Source organism: Eleginops maclovinus, chromosome 6 (assembly GCF_036324505.1).
Source record: "Eleginops maclovinus isolate JMC-PN-2008 ecotype Puerto Natales chromosome 6, JC_Emac_rtc_rv5, whole genome shotgun sequence".
Taxonomy (NCBI): domain Eukaryota; kingdom Metazoa; phylum Chordata; class Actinopteri; order Perciformes; family Eleginopidae; genus Eleginops; species Eleginops maclovinus.
In genome coordinates this window covers 14,500,375-14,518,917 of record NC_086354.1, presented here as the reverse complement: position 1 = coordinate 14,518,917, position 18,543 = coordinate 14,500,375, and the positions used below count along the sequence as shown (strand labels likewise).

Genomic DNA, 18,543 nt, shown 5'->3' with positions numbered 1-18,543 from the left:
GCAGATTGTTAAAACAAAACAAAGTCCATGATTAATTATTATAGATGACATTGCAACAGTATATACATTAGGTTAAATAAGCTCTACCATGACCAGCTGCAATACAGTAGCCTATTTTAGAGGTAAAATCGCATTTATTGATGAACTAGTTACAAGTTACTTTGGCACAGAGGTGGGAGACGTACTCATATCTTGTACAAGAGTAAAAGTAGAACTACCAGAGTGTAGGAATACTCAGGCAAAAGTTCTGTATTCAAAAGGTTACTCAAGTAAAAATAATAAAGTATTAGCATATAAATATACTTAAATTCCCAAAAGTAAAAGTACTCATTATGCAGATTGGTTCATTTCAGAATAATATATATTAAATGTTTTGATTATAATTATTGATGCATTAAAGTGTAATCAAAGCTGGTAAAGGTGCACCTATATTAATCACTTTGTATACTGCTTGTGAATTTACTTCATGTGTAACTGAAGTCTTAAGTGTTGATCATATTTCACAACATTAATCCAAATCTATAAAGTAACCAAGTCATTAAATACATGTAGCGGAGTACAAGTTCACGATTTATCTTTGAATTAGTGAAGTAGAAGAACAAAGTAGCAGAAAATGGAAATACTCAACTAAAGTAAGTAGGCCTACCTCAAAATTGTACTTGAGTAGATTAATTTAGTTATATAGCAACACTGCTTTGACAATCGAGGCTTTTGTATCGTAAAAAAGCAGCTTACATAATATTATAATACATTACATCTAAAATCGAACATTTCGCTTCTTAAACAACGTGTGAACGATCTGCTGATTTGTCACAACCTGACAGGATGACGAGGTTGGTGCAGTCGGGATCAGTGCGGTGACCAAACCGGATTTGCGGAACTCCAGAGGTGCAAATGACCGCTGCAGGAGGGCAGTTTGTTAATTCACTTCAGGTGTGAACTGTTGAGGAGGGGGGAGGTGGTCCTTTGATCCGGCCTGCCGAGCCATGGACTGTCTGCAGAGCGAGACCATCACATCCCGGCTATTGTCTAAGTGTCTACCCAGACAGACATTTGCATTGGGAAGGTGAATGTCACGACTTCAGGAGGTAGAACACATTTCTTACGTTTTGTTTATACATATTCATATTATAAAAACGTACTACCGTAGCTGTTATAATGGTCCCTTTGAGATATTTAAACATATTAAGGTTGATCTTCTTCGTCATTTCTAAATCAGTCTTTATTTGTAAAGCAGTGATAGCTGTCGTTCTCTAAATCGTTTATAATTTGTTGATCGGCCCATTAACAACCTAAAGAAAGTCATACCTAAATGAGTTTCGTATTTGTTTTATTTAAGGTAATATGTGCTGCTTGTCGATGACACGTCTTTTATAGCCTGTATGCAAGAAAGAAGCAGACATTTTAACCGTCACATTAAAATTTGGCAACGTTTTATTTCGAGAACATTCGCCACTTAAAAAAGGGGGAAATAAAAGGTGCATTGTTGTCAGTGCCTGTTCAAATAACAGAAAGACAAATGACAAATTCAGGAACATGTTCAATTTGCCATGAAGAGCAGATGAGCTTCAAAGTGAAGGAAAGCTCTCCACAGTCACTTGACATCTGTGTGCTTTATACCCGTGCAATAACCCTAAACTTCCACTTCTGAGATGACCACACAAAACGGTAATGAGCTTCAGACACTTCCACAGGATGCTCAGGAGGCTCTTTTCCACATTTATGAGGGTCAACATCAGACCATTACAAGTGTTATGTGACACACTTTGAAAACTGGGGAAAACAATTTTCCCCCCCCAATTTACATTTACCACCCACCATAAACAACATACCAGTATTTTCCAGTCCATGGTGGGATTTCTCCTGATGGTGATTTCACAACTCACATTTGAAACACATGTATGCTTAATATTAATACTATTGGTTCTTTTAAGATGAATGAAAAATACACATTTGTTTCAAAAAGAAGTAATTGATGTATGAAAAAATATAAATATATGCTCAGAGACCATTACATTCACACAAGCTTTGAAATGCATTAAATTAAAGTTTCTTTAAATGAGAGTCATGTTTCACAGGTGATACTGACAAAGATGCTAAATAGAAATATGCATAAACATTGAAAACTTAAAACTTCATAAGGTTACAAGTGACACAAAGCTCCCTTTGAATGATACATTCTCATAAACATTATAACATGCACTCGTGATTAAATGCTGTTTATCTTTTTCAGTCAATAATGGTTTCACCACCTACATCGTACCTGGTGTTCAGTAACATATGGACTTTTCCATTTATGATACATTATAGTATTACATCACTTAAGTTCAATATATAATATTGTACGTTTAGTATTGCATGGTATGGGAGTATGTTTTCAGGATGGAGGTGGTGAAAAGCTTCAGATTGTGAGTCCATGCCTGCTGCATTCGGGAGCAAGTTTGTGTTTTGGACATAATTTGCTACTAGTGACTAAACACAACACATTTAATCTTTTATCTGGTGTAGCTCACAAAGTGCAAATGTGCATTCATTTAGTGCGTGATGGCTATACAACACTGAAGAGGAGTTACTGAAATTGAACTCCGCCTGTTTTTACCACAAGCTGAATCAGCGTGCTGTTGTTGTAACTGAGGAAATCACGACACAAAAAGCTGAATCAACTATTTTACCGCAGCAGTTTGAACACCAAAGAGCCACTTCCTGCCATGTGAATGATGCAGCCTCTGGTTTGTTTGTGTGTGTTCGACATCTACTGTGCTGCTCGGTGCATGGGCACACATTGCGTTTCACCTATGACCTATCAATGCAGATGCTGCACTATATTAAGTGCTAAACAGAATGTGTGAATGAACATATGCAGTCACAGAATCCAGCACTCATATATTTACATTCAACAAACGTTTTGACTTAAGACGGCAATGAATGTTGTGAGAAGAGTTAAGTGCTTCACGCAAAGAAGGCCACTTTTCACAGTTGTGCAGAAACAGAGTCTGACGGGTAATTGATGACACTTTGAAGATCTTGAAGAGTTTGTTGTCTAGCTGGTAGTATCTGAGAGAGAGTTTGAGGTTGAGGGTTCCTCTCTGGGCCTCCGCTGACAGCCCTCCTCCAGTGTCTCCGTTTCACCGATGTCCAGGTTTGCCTGTTCCTCCTCCACCGCTGCTGCCTCCGAGACGCTGTTACAACAGGAGCACGCCTGGGCAGCACAGATAAAAGGAGAAGTTGAGAGGTGACGTAGAATAAAGTGCACCTCTGTGAAACAATGAGAAAGGGGTGGTGTACAATTTTGATGTTTTTCCAAGAAACATCTCCAGCCAAAACCAGTACACAAACACTATTTCTATTTCTCATTATTTATTTGTTTGGTCTGTAAAGTGTACAAATAATTATTACTGTGTGTCCCAGTTTCACAAAGTGATGTCTTGAAATGTCTTCTCAAGTCAGTCCAAAACCTTTTCGTTTTGTCAATGTTAAGACTCATAAATGTAAAGGTAGGTAAACCAATATATTAAAACCATCATGACTAAACCCCATATTTTCCAGCTATTCCATTTAAGAGTCAGCCTATGTAAAATTAATTTTACCTTGATGTCTATCTCCTTTGGCAGACCTCCTCTCTTAATCCAGGTGTGCACCTCCATCAGCTCCTTCTTCTGCTCCTCTGAAAAGCTCGGCTGGCTCTTCTGCAGCATCCTCAGCTTCTCTCTGTCGTCTCTGAGCACTCTCTGGATGTCACTGCAGATAAAGAGGAATAAAATAACAGACACAGTTAAAAATCTGACCAGCAGTAAAACAAGAATGTTTCATTTTTTGCAAACTAGGGTTAGCCTAACCCTAACCCTAACCCTTTTTGCCACTAAAGCCTTATCTAAACATGTACAACTGCAGTCCAAGACAATGCAAGGCCCTATGTCAAGGGCGCCCTCTAATGGTCAGAAACGGTCCCTGCAATCACCACCCTTAGAGTTTCTTCTCTTAGAGCTTACCGTTATCCCTCATTAACAAACAGAAGGTTAATATACTATGAAACACATCAATTCCTGCAGTACTTACGTGATAAAGTGTTCACTGTGGTCCATCTCCAAAGGCCTGCCATCGCTGCCACTCAGGTGACCTTTGACCTTCTGACTGTTCTGCGACGAGTCCACGCTGCCAAAGTAGTTACTACTGTTGTTGCTTCCTGAGAACACCAAAAGAGCAAACTATGAATAAGTTTGCAATAAAGGTAATTCAAATGAGAACAAAGCTGATTCTGTTAGTGTTTTCTACTTTTTCCTGCTTATTTGTCTTTGGGAATGTGTAATGTTGTTCTCATTATAAATTTGTAAGATTGAAGCTTAAGTTCAGACCTGTCCCACTGCCGGAGGTCCCACTGGCTGATGTCCTGCTCTTTGATGTACCACTGTCTGATGTCCTACTGTTAGACGTCCCGCTATTGGAGGTCCCACTGGCTGAAGTACTACAACCATTCGATCCAGAGCCCATGGACCCCGAGTCGGCTGAGTCCTCGTGGAGAATAATGTCCAACATGTCGCTGGACAAAGAGTTGGCATCACTGTTGTTCCCATCGCCACGTGAACTTGCCTGCAAAAGAAAAAACATTGAAAGGACGTTATTGAGGCGAGCTTGATTTCCAAGCTTTGGCCAGCAGACTGCAGCACTTCCTTCGTTTAAACTGGTTTTGACTGTTACTGTTGTATGGTTTTAACCTTGGTTTGGTTCATGCATGCAAATCAAAGACAGTGTATGCATTTGCAATCATACATACAATACTATGTACTAAAGTACATTTCAGGACCTTTTTTTAGTAAACGCAATACTTTTAACATTTAATTTTTTACAATGTTAGATGGTTTCTTCGTCTCATGATTTAGTTAGAATCAATGCTACTCTTGGCAAATTAAAATGCTAATAATTAAACCATGAATACGAAAAAAGAGTTACAGTTATAGTTCACATATAGATTTTAGAAGGAATGGGATAGGATTTTTTTTAATGATTTGCCTACCTCTTTGCTGCAAGACCTTCTAGAGCACACTTTATCCCAAGACAAACGATCACAGACACAGGGCGAGCCCTCGCAATACAAGGGTCCAGGAGGACCAAGGAGACTGAGTGAAGGCTAAGGGTGTAAGGGATAATAACATGATTTGTTAACACCCTAGGCCACATTTTATCTGAGGAGTCGAGATTGACTTGACTTAATACAAGGCATAGCAATACAAATGCAAGAAACTGTTATTTAATAATTTGAATGAATTACTGTGTACTCTAGATGGCATAACATTGTTGAAAAGTGAGTGAAATATGAATGAATGCCTTAGGGGAACATGCCACAATCTACAAACAGGAACAAACAACCCACAATGATGAAGTTTAGGGAGGCTTTGACATCTTATCCTTACAGTTTAAGGAATTTTAGCGAGGAGTAATCATAGGCATCAGGAGACTTGATGAGGTAATTAAAAGGGAAAATTGAAATTTTAAAAAAGTAAGTTTTCTTGTTTACCTGCTCAGCTCCCTCTCTTTGGCCTGGTTTCCACTGGCTCCCTTCTCCCTTTCTGCAATAGTATTCCCTTGACCTCCAGAGGAGAACGCTGTGCTGTCCTGCCGGTCCACCGACAGCTCCAGCTCCAGCAGGTTGAGGGGTGAGCTGCAGCGAGACTGAAACAGGGGAGGAGATGCCGGGCCTCCACCTCCTCCAGACTGCGGCGTGGAGGAGCGAGACTGGCTCTCAACCATGGGTGCCTTTGAGGTTTCCGAGACTGGAGGAAAGTAGAACGAAGGGGGAATGTAGTTCGACGGTAGAGCAAAGTGGTTTGGTGAGTTGAACTGGTTCTGGACAGTGAAGGATGGAGACGCTGCGAAGGGGCCTGGGATTGGAAAGGCAGCCTGACCAAAAGGCTGCATTTGGGTGGGGAAGCCAGCAGTGGCTGCATGGTACATTGGCTGTGGAGGTGGCAGTGAGGGGGCCAATGGAGAGAAGGGCATGGGCAGCATGAGAGCCACAATAGGAGTGACCATAGGGGCGGTGTAGGGAGAAGTGTGGATGGGTGGGGGGCAGGGAGGGGGCTGGGTACCCTGATTGTCCACAAAGCCTTGAAGAGTGGCGTCTGTGCGAGGGGCTATAGAACTGCCTCTGGGGTACACCGGGAGGGGGTAGCCTGGCATCACGGAGGGGTAAGCCATGGGGAACGTTGACTGCGAGGTGTCAGAGCTCGACCAAGAGGTCAGGTTAAGGCCGTGGTTTAGAAGAGGAGGCCGCAGGTGTTGCTGTCTGTGATGGGACACTGTGCTGTCGGAGGACTCCATCTGCTTCGCCCGCTTTGACTTGGTCCTCTTGTTCCGTGTACCTCGCCGAGCGGTGGGCTCTGCAATTGGTCCATCCTGCTTGGAGGACTGAGCAGCGGGTATAGCTACAGAGGATCAAAATAAGTCAATGTTGAGTCATTTTTAGAACTTTACAAAATAAGTTATTGATTGAAAAAAAGGCAGGAAGATTAAAAAAAACCTGGGTCTTAATTTTGACCCCAATTGCCAAATTTTATAATAATGTACTGTAATGAACAAATTTACAGAGGTCTAAGAATGCAGTGAGGGTCCAACTTAGTCTATTTGACTTCAAATATTATTATAACAGATAGAATTTAACCGTGTTATTATCCTTTTATGGCTTTTGATATGCTGTGTCAGAGTGGTGGTCAGGTACCATAGCTGGCGATCTGTTCCCTCTGACGCTCCAGGTACTGAGAGCAGTTTTCTTTAAGCGCTGTAAGTCCTTGATGCTCCTTGAAGCGATACAGAAAGGTCTGCTCCTCCTTCTGCGTATGGGCTGCCAAAACCTGCTTGGTCAACCCGAGTTTCTTATAGGACTCCCTCTCTTGACTGGGAGGTGAAACAACACAGAGAGGAGCGCCGGGGCTCTGGCTGGATTCTACTGTTTCTCCTGTTCCTTGGACATCCCCTATGATCTCTATATGTCAGAGGGTGACAGCATAGAAAGAACTTTAACATACGCATCGGCAATAAAAAAGAGTTTTATAAAACAACATTTAGCATAGACAGTGACGAAGACAAAAGCAGTGTTGAACGAGCGTTGTAGTAGCTTCAATTGGCACAGTCACGGACACCATGGAAAAAATGCCTTAAAAATACAAATGGAAAAAAGTGGGAACCCGCTTCCAGGGCTACTGTTATTATTCACATGCCTTCCATCATGGGGTGGATCAATTAGCCTTGAGTATGGCTCACTCACTTGATCAAGGATTACCACAATGCTTATTGAAAGTAATGTTTTATATTTGTACAAAAAATTTACAAAAAAATGGTACACATTTGTTTGCTTTCTCTGTTCGTCATTTCTGAAGATTTAGATTATCCGATGACGTTCAAAGTTGTGGAACAATGAAACATTATGTTTGCTAAGGTGGTGAATTACTGCTTATATGCGCATTTTTTTAATCAAAGTGCCAAATTAAATGTAATCAAAATTGCTGATTTAATGCAATGAAGCTCTTTACTAACATAAGATTATTATTTATCGCAAATTAATAGTTTTAGATTAAATCTAAAAGAAAAAGTTTTTAGCACCACCATTAGAGTCATTTTGGACGGGACCAAATAACCCTGCAAACGTTTTGTGCACATTGAGTAGAACCAAATAAGAATTAAGAAATTGTGGAAATAGTTGACTTTTTTTGTGTTTGACATATAAGCTTCCAAGCATCCACTGATAAACACACACGCATGTAAAGACACATGTAAAGACACATGTAAAGAGACGGAGAACGAAGCGCGTACACATAAAGTTGAATTTACAGTGCTGTGAAAAGCAGCTTTACTGATTTCTTCTGTGTCTGCATATTTATCACTCTGAGAAGATTAAGATCTTCAAAAAGCAGCTAATGCTGGACAGTGTCCAAGCTGAAGAAGTGTGGGCTGATAATAAACTTTAAAATGATTTACACTTAAGGCGGTTATTGTTGATAAAAATGTTGACAGTGGCCAATACTTACAATTTTTGAAATTGTTGATATGTAAACAATTAGCTACTTTACATGTTTGTTAGTTCTGAACCCTTTGTCTCAAGATCTTATATCTCTTTATGACAAGTATGCAACAGCAGAAGAAATCAGGTTGGAAATATTTTTCACGGCACTGTACCTGAGTCCGGTTGAGGTTTCTTGTCCCCAACATGCACTATGGTGCTACTGTAGCTACACTGGCTGGTTATGGACACCACACTTTCGGGTTTGTTTGGTACAGAAAGGGGCAGGGATGTGCCCACTACCGCTGTGGCCGCGTCACTGGACTTTTTGTCGTGATCTTCCAAAGCGGAGAGAGAAGACTGATTCTTCAACAAGGCTGGTTCTGCCAAAGAGAACAGAGAACAAGTGATACTGACTTCTAGTGAAAGCCCGCATGATGAGGTGACAATAGGTGTCTGCTTTCCTTACTTTGGTAGTAAAACTGAAGTGGTGAGACATACCTTCAGACACCTGCATGCTGTTAGGTCCTTTCTGTTTGTCCTCATCCGAGTTAGAGGATGTGGTGTTAGAGGAGGACTGGCACTTCCTTTTCATACTGATGGGAACATTACAGCTCTCCAAGTACCTACAGGAACAACAACAACAACAACAACAACAACAACATAACATCAGTTAAAAATCAACTAATCATCGGCATTAAAGCATTTTAGGCCATTAAGTATGGCTTGTTTTAACCATACTGATTATTTGTTACAAGGTTGAAACCAATTAAATTGAGCCTGAATGTTAAAACCACTGAACAAATGTACATATGAATGTTTTGGCTTAGTGTGAAAATGGAGGGGGGATTATCTATTCCATAGCAAATCTTGATTACATTTCACATGGCTGGGTATGAATTGCGTCATTTATAAGTACCCCGGTTATTATTCATCAACATAATGCCTTTATTTCTTACCTGACAACACTGTCCAGACAGCTGATTTGCTGGTAGGAGTAGAGGGTCTGATCTTTCAAGACCGTCTCCTCGTTGGAGGAGGACCGGTTCTCCTCCATTGTGACCCCGGTGTCCTTCCAGTAGAGTGGCGTCAAGTCTTTTGGCCGCACCACCGCTGAGCTTCTCTGTATACACTCTACTGGAGAAAGGACAGAAGTTAGGGGCGCAATTTCACAACAGCTTTTAGCTGTCTCTGGTTCAGACACAAACACTCAAAGAGTTATAGATAAATAAGCCGAGAGTTATCAACTGGACTTACTGCCATTGCTTTTCTTGATGTCTGGTTTGGTTGTCTGATGCTCCAGGCTCTTCTGAAGATGTATTCCTTTACAGATTTCCTGAAAGGTCCGCTGTGAAATAGACACCAAATGTGTTGATTGGACATTATATTAAGCCTTTTGATCAATTAAACAGAATGGATTATTTTATAATTGGCCAACTTGATTCCATCAACTTTAAGAAATATTTAACGCAGAGGCGTAAAGTTGATTCCTCCTGCTGTCGAGGTTAAGAACAATCAGGTAGCGGTCATTCAATATGTATAATTCCAAAGTATTAGCTATTCCCATATCATCCTGTAGCAGGACCCCACTGTACTAAGTTGTGAGTATTTTGGTTTCACTCACCGGTCTGGCTTTGTTGCTCACTTCCTCCTCCTCTTGTTGGATCTTGGCCCCGCTGCCGTTGTTAAGGCTCTCGTTAGAGGAGCCCATGCCCACAAGGTGGTCGTTTCTATTCAGACTACAGTAACCACTTGAGCCATTGTTATGGACCGGCTGATTGCAAACACAGAGAGGGAACAAAGTTGAAAAGTTGGGTTGTTTTTACTATTTCTTCCCAGTAATTTATTTTTAAATGTACATTTTTTTTGGTTGGATGTTGCTTAAATCCCTCGGCTGTTTATATATCAACAATCGATATCTTAGCCTCTCTCACCTGTAGCAGAAGCCGTTGGATCTGCTCAGTAATCTCCTGGATGTCAGAGTCCATGGTCTTCATCTCAATGACAGAGGAGACAGGAGCCAAGAAAACATCTTCATTCACAGGGCCCCTGGTGAACAAAAAGCACATCAGGATGTATCAATAATCGATTGTGAAATTCCCATAAAGCAACCATGACAGACTAGACATCAGTTAGACAGTAATACTCACATTCGCACTTTGTGTCTTCCCATAACAAAGGACACCTTGCGGCTCCAGGGGTTGACATAACTGGACCAGCTGGTGTCCAGAATGACATATTCTCCATTTCGCGCACAGAACCGGATGGAGGAGTGGTCGAATGGTTGTCCTGCAAATTGCAGAACTGCAGAGAGAAAACCAAAGTAATACAGTTAGATCATCTTTGGGAAAGAGATCCTGCGCAGACACGGAAACTTCTGAAATCTATTTCATTCTGGGGACTCACTCTTTCTGTGAATGGCCAACATAATTGGTCGGTCATGGGGATGCAGATGGAGGAGGATTTGTGTGCCAATCAGGTCCTGGGGGAGATACCCAAGGAGAGGAACCGCCCTGAAACACACAAGACACATGATGAATTGTGTAATTAGCAAGCAACAACACCACTTCGTATAGTTTGGGTAAAGTTTTGGTTTAAGCTTAGAGAAAAAACATCCAGAAATCGCTTACCTCTCATCTACATCCTGAAACATGCAACTCGGAGTGTGTGTGGTGGTGAAGATGCGTTTGTCAGTCGGAATTCTTGGTGCTTTAAGGAAGAGAAAGCATTTCAATTGTTAAGGTTTCTTCTATATCAAACCTTTTCAAGTTACAAGCCGCAGGAGTAAAACAAAATAGTTTGGATTCTTAATAACTTATCCATATCTGACTGATTTGTGTAAATGTTTTTAGTAATAAATATGGTATGGTCTAACACATCAATTAACTCATGAAAGGGCAATTCAGAGGGTCATAATAACTGAGGAACTCCAATAAACATCAGTCATAAGATTTGGAACAAAACATTTTCCTCATGCTTTTCTGTTATTTTATCATGAATTGTTCTTACCGTCATAACCAGAGTGAACTCTCTCCGCCAGCAGGAGACAGCAGAACTGGTCTTCAGCATGAACTGTATCTTGAACCTTCATCCGGTAGGGCGTCATGCGGAACGGATAGTACTGCAGAAGGCCCACGCTTTCCTTACCACCACTGGAAATGAGGTCAAAATAAATTAAACAATTCGAATGAGGTTAGGGTTGTTTAATTTAAGTACAGGCCTTCACAAATCATCTCTGTCCGGGTTAGTTTATTGAACACTAGGGGGCAGTGTTTAACTATGTTCCATCCGTGTCTTTGTACAATTAATGAGTGGTTCTCTGGGGCTGTGATAACAACAATACGTTTTGCAAAGCAGTAATTTCATTAGATTGAAGGTTCGTTATGATTGTGTCCGTCTGCCTATATGTATAACACTGGCCTGAAAAAGCCTCCTATTACAGTTCACAATTGATGTGACACATTTTCGAAAAAAGACATCCAGAGTGGAATAAAGTCACGATTAAAAACTGCAGGCAAGAGCAACAGATGGCCCAACACCACATTTTGAACCAACGCACAAACCCACCTGATACGACAGAAGAAGGACTTCTTCTGCATGCAGTCAGGGGGTGATGACTCTGAAAAGGAAGATTTTTTTTTTAGAATTCATAAAGCAACAGGACCCAGCTGAATCTGGGTCACTGCTCCAGCAGGAGATCAAGCTTTGATTAACTGTCTGAAATAAACTACTGATCTCAATTTTGTATGAATACTTTGAAAATGTGACAGTGTGAAGATCATTGACTTAATCCTCCTGAACTTTTACTATTATCTAACTGAAGTATTATTGACATTACATCTCATTTAGCTGAAGCTTTAATCTAAAGTGATTAACAAAAAGTGCATAAAGATACACACTCAGAACAGCAGAAGTACTTTATTTATTTTAATCGGGAGCTCATTCCACAATTTTGGAGTTTGCAGCAAAAAGGTGTGTTTTTGTTGAAGGGTACCTGGGACTCACTTGCAGTGAGATAGTGAGACAACGCAGAGCACATGCTGGTGTCTGTGGTTTAACCATGTGCTGAATCTAGGAAAGACCTGATCCATCCACAGTGTGGCCAGTGCCAACGTTTTGAAGCGGCGAGAGAGAGAGAGAGCGAGAGAGAGCCATGTAGCTGTTATATTTACCTGCCCCAGTGCACATGCTCCAGGAAGGCAGGCGGTATGGCGTTGTGAAGCTGTAGAACACACTAACATCCTGCGGCGTCAGGAACTCCACAAACTTGCTGTTCTTAAATACGTCTCTTTTGCAGTTGAGGATGGAGGCAGCCTGATCAGAAATGTAGACTATCCTTCCTGTGGTGAGAGACACTGCTACTGCAAACATGTCCTGTTGAGGAGACAAAATCCAAATGGTTGACAATAATGCTCAAACACAATCAAGTATTTTTTTTGTCAATATTTGAACAGTTTTATTATTTGACTAATAATTCAGGTACTCACGTTGTTTTTGAGGGTGTATTCTGAAGTGATGCTGTCTATCTCCTCTATCGTATAAGAGGATACGTCCAGGCCTGAAGGTTGACTGTCATTGGTCATCAGCAGCTGGTAATACTCCTCATTGGCTGCAACCCACAGATAGTAAATGGATTAAAGTATGGTCACAACAAAATATACAAGACAGAAAACACGGTATGTGGAAATTGATGCCAAGTCAAAGACATATTAATGATGAAAACATGTATTGTGCTTCTCTAAGATGTGTATAGAATAATACTTTACAGAAAATGCCAAAAGAAATGGCATTTTCAATTAATATTTATATTTCATAAAGTTAATAATATTGTAGAGTGCATTGTAAGGCTTTAGTGCTTTAGTGCTTTAAATGCTCTTTACCTTCCACCTGTTTGATGCAGCGCAGTGCGTACTTGAGGGTGTTCAGTGTAGAGGACTTGCTGTTGTGTCTCTTCTCATTGGGCAGGTGAAGCTTCAGCTCTTTCAGAGTTTTAATCATCTCCTTCTGGGTCTTAGCTTTGGCAGACTCCTGACTACTGCAAGTTGCACAATCACACACAAACAGGCAAGTCAGATACTTGAACAAGAAAAGCAATTCCTCAAAAATAGATTTATATTTCTTTAATCATTTAACTTCTAATGTAAAATATTTAAGGCCTTAAGTCATTTTGTGTGATTCATTTGTTTTCAGTGTTGTATCAGTGGTCAGTGCACTAACCTGCAGCCGCTGGTTGATGGGTTGTCCTGCTCTGAGCTCAGCAGACTGAAGGCGTTGGAGCTGCTCGGAGGAGACGGACTGTGAGAGTTTGAGCTGTGGAGAGAGGGATAATTTCAACAATTTGCAACAAACTTGAGCCAGAAATTACCTCAATTACTTCAAAGAGAGACACAAAAAGAGAGGGAGATCAACTGATTTAAACACTTTCCTCAGAAAATTGAGTAGTGCAGTAATTAATGCACTAAAAATATAGACGTTTTGTAAAAATCAACATGTAGTTTAAAAATGTGCCATCCTTTTCATGCCTGTTTCTGTCAAACAAAGAAAATCCTTAGATTAGATTAAGTATACTTTATTGATCCAAAATTTGGAAATGGTTTTGTTGTATGTATTTGTGGTGGAGCAACCATGATGTAAGACTCATTTAGTTTGTGCTGTGTGATCCATTTCATTAACCTACAAGCTTAACTCGACACTAATACGCTGAATTCAGAGCACTCCGGGACACACAACAACTCAGGTTACTATGTATAACATACTTACCCGGCTAAGAATAAAGAACACTTTCATAAATAGCTTCTTAAAACAGAAGCACGTTTCTTAATATATCAAAATTAGCCATCAGTTCTCAAGAGTGCCTGAGCACATTTTCCCCCCCAAAAAAGTGAAGAAAAAAAAACCTCTCTAGAATATAGGTAAATAAAATAGTAAACACAAATTAAACCACCAACAGTTTAACCATTTTAAGTCAAGGACATAAATCTGTGGTTGTAAAACAAAAACAATTCAAACTGAAGGGTCAGTCAATGAACAGTGTGTGTTTTTACAGACAAGCTATTTTTATTATTATATTGATTTTAATTTTCTCCTGTAACTGTATCAAACTCGTTGTTGAAAGTGTGTGACTGTTTCTTTAAGAGGTACATTAGCCTGCATTGTTTTGACACTTATACAACCATGTTTTTTATCCCTTGATTGCACAACTGAGGGCGACAGATGGGTGAATCATGATGTTTGTGACACGAGGAAAAGCCAGCCTCCTGGATGACATCAATCCAGAAGCAATATTTTTTTCCCACTGCTTAATACCCGGTATGTTAATTTCATCCCATGCTGTTTTAAACAGGTAGGTTAAACAAGTTCAGAAAAATAACATTGGTTTGGTAGAGCTTGATTATATGGCTAAACAAGTTTTCCATTCAAACACGCACAAATCATAAAATGTATTATATATTTAAGTTAATTAATTGATGTTTCAATGTCACTAACCATTTTTAGCATTTGAAGTAATGCATAATTACATTAGTATTGTATACAAAGTAAAATTGACATTTCTTTTCAATGTTTTGGTCATTTGCAACTATATTGTATTGTTTGTGAGTAGCGCCCAACTATAGTCTCTCTCTTTCTCTCTTTTTTTTCCCCTCAATCACAATATGCATGCCAGACAAAAGCACAAGCCTTAATTGCCTCAACTTCCACTGACCTCTTATTGCTTTCAGAAGATTCCAGTATTGCCGAGTCCTTGCTGTTGCCATTGGAGCTGCCCATTGACGCATGGCCAAGACTCTCATTGCCACGGCTTGCGTTGCCGTGGCTTTCATTGCCGTGTGATTCGGTTCCACTCCCGCTGGAGCCACTGCTTTTCATCTCCATGTCCTCTTCAGGGAGCGATCGAGAGCGGATGTTCTTGCGATGCTTGTGCTTCGAGGCGGGAGGGTCCTGACCGCTGCTGTCGCTGCCCTCTGAGGGGAGGCCTAAGTCAGGCCCACCTTGACTGTATCCACCCATCCGATGCAGCTGTGCCATGGAGCTGCACCCTGAGGCACCCATGGGCATGGAGCTGCATGAAGTTCCATCTTGGTCCTGCAGCACTGAGAAGCAGTAGGGCTTGGAGTCTGAATCTTGCGACATTAGGAAAAGCCTGTCAGTTGAGAAAAGAAAGGTGATGATTGATCTGTGGATAAAGAGAGTATACATATTAGTGAAAGCTTGTTGATTGCAAGTTACGCATATTTGAATATCAAGAAAAAAATATGGTTGAACTATGCACTAATCAAGTTGGATGTAAACACATAACCAAATATTGGCTAGACCAATTGATCCTTTTTTAATCCCCCTTCAAAAGGGGTTCTTTTTGTCTGGTGTGATATCAGAGCAAATAGCAGGGTTTAACCTCTCAGCCCTGCAGGTGCATCTCTGATGTACAGTCCAAATGCTCCCTTGTTCAGACAATATGACCTTTCAGAACAGTGGGGCTGTCTCATCTGAGACCTCCAATCCTTTCAAAAGATCATCCACCCCTGGACGCATAAAGCACTAGACAGTGTTGATCTGAATGCCACCACATGTTGATACCCAGTTATGAACTTAAGCCCCGTTTTCTGTTGCTTCAAGCAAGTGTGTAATATGATAAGCAGTGTTATAAATACTCGTAAAAAATCAGCATCATTGAAGATAATTATGATATATAAATACCCAATGTAAGCAGAATGAGAAATATACAGAAAGATATATTTTACAGAAGAATAAATTACGGCCGGGGCAGAACTGTACACCAAGTTAGTCACGGGAATATTTGAACTAAGTGACACAAATATTAGTCCAAACTGTAAATTAAGGTCAAACTTTAGATTTACAGCACAGGTAGAGATGTATTACTACCAGCTTGACAGTCTTCCAATATAAACTGTCTATTCAGTGGCATGCCTCTCTCTCCGCTGCACAATGGAAAAAGGTATATTTCCTATTCTGGCTGAAGACAGGCAGCTCTATGCCCTGCCTTACTTTATTCAACTGAGCATGGGGATAAGAATATGTGTTTATTTAATATAACCAAGTTAGTCTATCCAGGTTAGTGTCAAGCCTGTGCAAGCATGGGCATTTCTGATATGTGTTTCCTAGCATGACGCTCATGTACTGCAGATCATTAATTGATCCTGCAAAATCTGTGAGGTTGATATTTATTTATAAACTGTTGTAACGGTACAGTTGATAATGTTAGTTGTGTTGACACTAAAAAGGATGGTATAAAAAGTCCAAAAATGAAGGACTACACAAAAAAAGGCCCTTGGAAATTCTAGAAATACTTTTAAAGTCAATTCAAAAGACTGAAATATGTTCAATAAATTAGTTCCTTGTGCAGAGGCATAACAATGTCAATATATGTCAATGTCAATATATACCTTGAAACCTTGAAACCTTGAACAATGTCAATATATGTATTCAAAACTGTTCACTTGATTAGAAACTTTCAGAACATCTGTGGATGACTAGTATCATCTGGAAGTACGATAGGATAGGAAAAGGTTTCGGTTGTTAATTAACAAATCTGTTGGCCTTTTCAGATAGCATACGGTAGTGTAGTAAGATCACAATCACCCCGTTTGCTTATCAACCCGCTGCATGTAGTTTTTCTTAACCCTGCGTGAACTGGGTTGACATCCAGGGTAATGGCCCGAACAAACAAGAAGAATTAACCAGGGTAATATAGATTAATAGATGTTGTCATGTTTCCAACAAGTCTTGGAGCTACTACACAATAATCTGGAAACAGGATGTTACTTTGCGCGCAGTTCAGCATCTTCACAAAGGTCCTTCGGTGTTGTTACTACAGCAGAGTATACAGTCATCAAGCAAGCGACAAGAAAGCATAATTTCACAAAAAGTTCCAGAATCACACAATTATGACATATTAGTTGACTTTCAAGTATCACCTTCGCCATATAAAGCTTAAAGACAATTGTAAAATACAAATTATTAATCGAATTACTCCAAGAAGCTAATGTCTTGCTTTTATTATTTACATCAAATCTAACGTGCAATGCATGATGAGACTCCAATCGCTCACATCTCACAAACGCTCTAATCGGTGCTGGATAAAGCCTCCTGCCATGCAATGCTGCAGGAAATACTTTATATAAAGCGTTATGTACCGGCGTTTTCATGTGACAGTGACAGAAGAGTGTGGGCAGGGCTGGTGTAGTCTACTGACCGGAATTCAGACTGACACAGTTATGTAACTTTTATGCTTTACGTTCATGCATAACATTTGGTGATGTTATATTCCATGTTCGCCCTTCAAAACATATTTTCTCTCTATCTCTAGCAGGCAGCAACAAAAAAAATGCAAGTAAACGTTGCATTACATTTGCATACAGTGAATTATAATTAAACTCCACCAACCTCACAAAAGGAAAATCCTCTACTGATCCCGCTGTCTCTGTAAAAAAAAAGCCTTGTATTCAGAGCGAAAAGAGAAAGCGTACGGATATCGTCTCTCCCAGGCTGGACTGTCACACTGTTCTTTCCCGTTCAGGTTTCTGGATACATCAGGACTCGTGAAAACAAGTGACCTCATTTTGGGCCACGCCTCCTCCAGCCCTCCGCCTACTGGTCCAGAGAGCCGTCAGTCGTTGACCTGCTCTCAGCTCTTAACCAATAGGCGCTGCCCAACTCCAGGAAGGCGGTGATGAGGCTGCTCCTCGGTGCTGCTACTGGTCTCCCGCGCCGTCAGTCATTTTACATAAGCATGACATCGCTTTCACGTGGAAACCCACGGCAATTTCCCTCGTGTCAGAAGTAAGAGCAAATCACTACGACGCTGCAGCCCTTGAATGAGTCGGTGCCGCGGACTATATCTAAACGGTTATAAAAGGGTCGCCAATGTGGGGTAGCTGTTTTGCGCAATAATTTGCTTAAGCATGCCAATTCCTCAACTTTGCATAACGATGTAGTCTATTATAACTCTATGATTATTTGTATCGTGGCTCTTATACAAATAATAGTAATTAATACACAAATCACTGCAGTGGAGCAACAATGTTTTGCATTTACATTGCGTGGCTTTTTTATGGTACATAAAGCATAGCATTAGCACACGTGTGTTCAAAGATCTGCCTTTAATTTGTCTTAAAGTATTTTACTTATTAAATACTTTTTAAGTCAATGCTTAAACAGAGAGTGATCAATCATACAGAAAATGTTCCTTTTGTCCAATTATAAAAATAAATTCTGAGGAGATGCACAATAGCCCATCTAGTGGCTGAGATTGGACTCCCCTGAATTTATCATATTGTGTGGATGTTTTTATACTTGTTTTGTGGTATTATTACTCCCTGTCCTCTGTTTGCAACATGTATCAAATGCTGAGAGAGGGACTGTGCACATTTTGAAATGTGTTGCAATTGAGTGGCTAATGCACCAATCTCCTTCGTTTTACTATGTGAAAGACAAAGTGAAAGATCAAACAATGATGTGTGCTATTATTTTGGTAACCTGCTTTATCCATTGCAGATTTTAAAATGTGTACAACATGAAGAAATTAAAAACAATAA

The 18,543-nt window shown here is 40.3% G+C and overlaps 1 protein-coding gene across 2 annotated transcripts; it reads right to left on the bottom strand.

Moving 5' to 3' along the window:
* Nucleotides 1–1,313: 1,313 nt before the first annotated feature.
* Nucleotides 1,314–17,581, bottom strand: per2 (period circadian clock 2). 2 transcript variants are annotated; one of them, XM_063886559.1, is made up of 23 exons: nucleotides 17,393–17,581; nucleotides 14,694–15,164; nucleotides 13,208–13,300; nucleotides 12,871–13,025; nucleotides 12,478–12,599; nucleotides 12,163–12,364; nucleotides 11,558–11,609; nucleotides 11,000–11,142; nucleotides 10,621–10,699; nucleotides 10,397–10,503; nucleotides 10,141–10,294; nucleotides 9,925–10,039; nucleotides 9,615–9,764; nucleotides 9,248–9,338; nucleotides 8,950–9,124; nucleotides 8,492–8,616; nucleotides 8,167–8,373; nucleotides 6,713–6,976; nucleotides 5,513–6,419; nucleotides 4,353–4,582; nucleotides 4,057–4,183; nucleotides 3,588–3,738; nucleotides 1,314–3,199 (listed from the first exon to the last, which is right to left on the bottom strand). In XM_063886559.1, the coding sequence occupies exons 2-23, from the start codon at nucleotides 15,119–15,121 to the stop codon at nucleotides 3,041–3,043; spliced, it is 4,236 nt and encodes a 1,411-aa protein (XP_063742629.1). In that variant the 5' UTR covers nucleotides 15,122–15,164; nucleotides 17,393–17,581; the 3' UTR covers nucleotides 1,314–3,040. The 2 variants fall into 2 exon arrangements, with proteins under 2 accessions (XP_063742629.1, XP_063742628.1); XM_063886558.1 differs by lacking the exons at nucleotides 1,314–3,199; nucleotides 3,588–3,738; nucleotides 4,057–4,183; nucleotides 4,353–4,582 and having other exon boundaries at nucleotides 5,125–6,419; nucleotides 8,950–9,127.
* Nucleotides 17,582–18,543: the final 962 nt, after the last annotated feature.

Coding starts and splice junctions, on each gene's coding strand:
- per2 (XM_063886559.1), bottom strand. CDS start 15,121: ATGTCGCAAGATTCAGACTCCAAGCCCTACTGCTTCTCAGTGCTGCAG. Junction 4,583..5,512: donor AAAGAGAGGGAGCTGAGCAG/GTAAACAAGAAA, acceptor TTTGCAGGCAAG/TTCACGTGGCGATGGGAACA. Junction 4,184..4,352: donor GACCTCCGGCAGTGGGACAG/GTCTGAACTTAA, acceptor TGGTGTTCTCAG/GAAGCAACAACAGTAGTAAC.